The sequence below is a fragment of the Nicrophorus vespilloides genome, unplaced genomic scaffold, assembly GCF_001412225.1.
Source record: "Nicrophorus vespilloides isolate i.1.1-1 unplaced genomic scaffold, Nicve_v1.0, whole genome shotgun sequence".
Taxonomy (NCBI): Eukaryota; Metazoa; Arthropoda; class Insecta; order Coleoptera; family Silphidae; genus Nicrophorus; species Nicrophorus vespilloides.
In genome coordinates, this window is record NW_017100067.1 from 20419 (window position 1) to 25559 (window position 5141).

At 43.2% G+C, this 5141-nt stretch overlaps 1 protein-coding gene across 1 annotated transcript; it reads right to left on the reverse strand.

Annotated features, from left to right (window-relative positions):
• Positions 1-1743: 1743 nt before the first annotated feature.
• On the reverse strand, positions 1744-4992 carry LOC108566811 (protein sax-3-like; the record flags this gene model as incomplete). The annotated part of the gene is given in 5 exon segments (XM_017926875.1): positions 1744-1749; positions 3610-4232; positions 4235-4648; positions 4713-4776; positions 4778-4992. Coding segments are annotated over 5 exon segments (1322 nt in total), but the record flags the coding sequence as incomplete, so codon positions are not given.
• Between the last annotated feature and the right edge of the window lie 149 nt (positions 4993-5141).

Below are 5141 nucleotides of genomic sequence, written 5' to 3' on the forward strand. Positions count from 1 at the left end.
GAATTAACGTCATTCGCCGATAAAATATCGTTTCCTTAAATTACGCTTCACCACATTTTTCACGTACGACAGACAGGTATGATTGTGAGGTGCAGCAACTTAACGTTACATTTGTAACGGATGATTAGATATGCGCTCATTAACTAATTTGATATGTTTATAAATTTCATCTCACTCTCACTCTCTCATTAGTTTGTGTATAATGGAATGAGGCGGGGTTTTATGCAAATGGGCGGCGGCTGCGAAATGTTGTTATTGGATTTGTTTGGGCGGAAAATGAAATTCCTCGAATATTGTTTCTGTACTTTCTCTCTCTCTCTCTCTCGTAAGTGAATTTTAATGCAGAGAGGAGATGAGAGGAGGTAAGGAAACGCGCCCAGAGGGTTCCGCGCGTGTAAATTTCCATGATTATACGTGTGCGTGCTTGGCTTCCATCCACGAACCATCACATCCCAAAGTTTCATTATGTACATGGTGTTGCTACATAATATATTAATCCCGATATATAAACGTTAACAAAATAAATTAAACAAAAAATAAACGACCTCAATTATTCACGAACGCGCTTCTAATTACCACATCACATTTACTGTAAAAATAACTGTATCATTTATTTATTTTTGCGTTAATTTCGTGAGAATCGATTCGCTTCGGACGAAAGACTACTGAGAAAAACGTCGAGTGGGCGGTGGAGGAGGAGGAGATATAGGATGAGAAAGGGAAGAAATAATAGCGAAATGCTATTATGAATTATGTGCTTTCCAAGGGAATCGCGTTATTACGAACTCCTTTTTCTCTTTCTCTCCCTCTCTCTTATATTATTAAAACCTCGCGTTCTTTTATTTTTTTCTATACAGTGTGCCCTTTTTCACCGAACGAAACGAAAATAAAATTTGCAGAGAAACATTTCATTCCATTTTATGCTGTCACAGAGAACAGTTGGTATTTCTCGCGTCGTCAATTCAATTTATTTTACATTTAAATTAGTTCTTATGGGAATTATAAAGAAGAATTATTTATATCTTAATATTCTAATGATATTTGCGTGTTTTTGCAATGAGTATGTTGTATGTATCGATTGACGATAGATGTCGTTGCTTTGAAATATTGTGTTTATTAGTTGGCGTTTCTGTAATTGACATATGTCTTCATTTACTTTTTAATCAAGCGATTTCGATTTGTCGAGTATATTTATGTGTGTGAGGAAGGGCGAGAGGGCGAGGGGTGTTATCATCCAATTTGTATGTGAGGAAATGAAAACGTGCGTTCCCCGAATCGAAAACTATCTCTCAATTTCCTAACGTCGCGCGCGAAAGGGGAGAGGGCAGCAACATGTGTACCCCCCACGAATGCGAGAAAAAAAAAGGCAAATTAATCCACCCCCCCTGCGTCTCTCGTTTCTCTTCATTTGCATGCAGGGTCCACCAATCCACTCCACCCCTCTCTATCTATCTACACACATATACATTTTTCGATCCTCTATTGCGCTAATCCAATCAATCGGCAATTCGATTGCGATTTTTATTGCGCCGCAATTGGGCGGAAAACGCATCGAAATCGAAATTGCAAAGTCTCCTCTCTTCCGCCCGATGGACTCTTTTTTTTTTTTTTACCGCCCCGTAACGTAACGACAATATCGAGTCAGTCAAACTCGCTGGCGATTAATTAATAATTGCGATTGTCTTTTATTTCGTTTGTTTTCTGTTTTTTGTAATAGCCTCGGGCCTCGCGCGAATAATCAATTTAGTCCTAAAACGATGGAGAAATAAAAAGACCGTAAAATAGGGGAATAAATGAAAGTCGAGGTAAAAAAGACTTGGGACGTCTGTCTCTTCGTTCCGACACAACATAATTTTAATCCAACTAGCGTTGGAAGAGTGAAGGAGGCCATGAAATAAAGAAAAGACGAGGAATACGAGAGCAAGAGCAGAGCGGCACTCGATGAGATCCCATTTTCACTTTACACACACACATACCCTTATTGCATCCGCCCTTCTTCCACGTTCACCTCGTCTACTAAAATTACATACGCTGTTCTATCTCATCTTCTACTTTTTATCTCTTTTTCCTTTCTTTTGTCTCCAATTTCACCTTTCACATAACGTCCACCAGGTGGCCATCATAACTGTCAATTACGGACAATTCATGTTATCCGCAGGATAATCGTTAATGTTATTACAGAGAGAAACCTTTCGAACGTTTTTCTATTCAATTTCTTGCACTTTAATGCTTTAACTGCAATTATTAAAAGAAATAATGGTAAACGGCCACGAAGGTCGTTAGATTAATGTTCCGTAGATGGCGTCGCATTAAACGTCATTATTTATCTCGCGTTTAATCCGCGCCGGATAATAATATTCGGGGTTTAAAGTTGAGCCTCGAGTGTCTTTCATTATTTCAAAGCCGCGAGGATTAGATTTTTCTCTTTATTTTTGGGCTGTTGCTGTTGTTTTTGTTGTCTGTGTGTTTTTTTTTTAATAAAACGTAATTTATGGGATGCCGACGTCCACACAAAGAAAAAAAACAAACGAAGCAAAAGAAAGGTCAAGACTGTGCGAGCGGTGGGTGGAATGAGGCACCATGAAATATGCACGATGCGACGATGGGGCGGGCGGTTGTTAGGGCCGCAAATCTTTATAAATGCGTAATTTTCGTGAAATGCTGCTGCATGTTTGTTTGCGTGTCCGTCGACACTTTGCATTTGCATGAGAAATGACCGTGAAGGAGGACACACATCACATCGCTGCAAGCGGTGGCGGCGGCGGCGGTCAGCTTTTCGGAAATCGCGTGGGGCGCATACTTTACGAGCGTACGCAAATCTTGTTGTCATTTCTGTATGCTTTTTTTCTTCGATATTTTGCATCCGTAATGCATATTGTTTCCCATATCCCATCAACTTGTTTCGTAAGTAGGCGATGGAATTGGGGGAGGGGGATGTAGTTATGGTAATTGGCGGAGGAACGGACGGACGGAGACGCTAACCTCCTCCCCTTCCCTCACGATTGGATCCCAGTTGGCGCCTCGCGATAATTAATATTTAATTCCCTTCAGTGATTATCCGGCAGTTTTCGTGCTCATCATCAGCAGGAATAATCCAATTCCCCCCGGTTGCGCATCCCATCAAAATTATCCCTCCGAAAACGCACGGCTTACACAAATTCCAGAGAGAGAAAAAAATATAAATATATATATAAAACAAAAAGAAAATAGAATAAAAATATAGAATACAGATAGCCTTCACTTCACCCTCCACCATTAAAATTTCCATGCAAAATAATTGCGAAAAATAATAATCCGCGCGGCGCAAATCATATTATTTGCGTTTCGCATTAACGGAAAATAATTTCGCGCAAAATAAAACGAAAACTAAAATAATGATAAATAATCGAAAACGGACGGCCATAATCTACTGAAATCCGAATGTGTACACCACTTATTAATGGTTGGAAGGGAGAGAGAAAATAAAAGTACGTTTAATTGTTTCAATTGAAATGATGATAATCGGGCGATTTGCGTAAATTCGCTGCGGCTGCGGAGAGCGTCATCTGTTTGTGTGTGTCGATGATGATGATGATGATGGTAACAATAAAATCGTCCCACCCCACACACTAATCGGCTAATTAGTTCGATCTGGTAACCCAAAAGACTGGATGAACCGATTTTGTTGTTCTGTCCCCAGGTTATGGTGACGCTACCCTCCGATTGGTTCAGGGCGTGCGGTCTGCTGGGCGGACCCGGAAGCGTAACNGCCTCAGGCGCCTTGAAAAAGTTTATGTTCGGATTCTTGGGATTTTCGACGCGCAGGTGACCAGTCCAAGTGGCCTTGCCGCTCCTCGAGGAAGCCACGCACGTGTAAATACCGGAATCATCTTTTCGCAGTTTGATAATCTCGAGATGACCCGATTTTGTTAAATTAACTTTTTCAGATGCTTGCACCGGGATGCCCTCCTTGTACCAAGAGATGATAGGTTCTGGATTACCTGTTGCTTCGCAATGGAAAACGGCTATGGAGTTTATGGGAAGGGTTTGGTTACTGGGCCACGTAGCTATCACTGGTGGCGGTCGGTTCTCTTTTGACGAGACCGTTAATCTGGTTCTCGTAGAAACCGAACCTGCCGCGTTCACCGCCGAGCATACTATCACCGTTCCAGAATTCTGTATGTGGGCGTTCTTCAGGATCAAAGTGGAGTGACCCTCGGTGTTGGTGAAGGCCTCGTAATTGCTGCTGGAGTGCCAGGGAATATCAAGGCACGATCTCCTTCGAACGTCCAGAAGATGAAGGGTTTAGGACTGCCATGTGCGTTGCAGTGGAAGGACACCTCCTGACCGACCTCCACCGTTTGAGCCAGTGGGCGGGTACTGAATGTGGGTGGAGCGTAAACGGTGAGCGTGGCCGACGCCGTCAACGCCCCGGCTGGATTATCCGCCTCGCAAATGTACTTTCCCTGATCCGACAAGGTGACTCGTTCCAGACGCAAGCTGCGATCCTCGAGAACTCGAACCCTACCCAGAGGCATAGTGCCGCCGGGAGCGCTCCGCCTCCAAAGCACGTCCGGCAACGGATCTCCGCCCACTCCGCACGAAAATTCTACGGTGCTCCCGACCAGTGCCATCAGATCATCCGGAGGTCGTATCAGGTACGGCTTAACTGAAAGCACAACAAATACAAATCGTAATAGTTAAAATCAATGCTAGTGAATGAATTAACTAACCGTGAACTTTTAGGAGGGCCACCGCGGATTCCCTGATTCCGGCAACGTTCCTGGCGACGCACTGGATACCTCCCATCGTCGGCATTACGTGCATCCGTAATGGCTAAACTACCTCCATCGACGATCTTGTATCTTCCTTCAATGTCCAAAGTATGTCCATCCTTGCGCCACGTGATCTGCGGTTCCGGTGTGCCGCGCGGCGGACCGCACTCCAAGATCACGTCGTCGCCGGCAGCAACTCGCGCACTCTGCGGTTCTATACGGAAATCTTCGCGCAAAACTGAAAAAAAAAACAACGTTCGTTATAATCCGGTTGTTATAAAATTTGATTCACGTAACTTTAATAGGAACAGATTTCGAAGCTCGTTAATATCATTGTTGTAAGTTATTTACGAGCGGCGCAATTACACAACCCTTTTCGTTAATAGT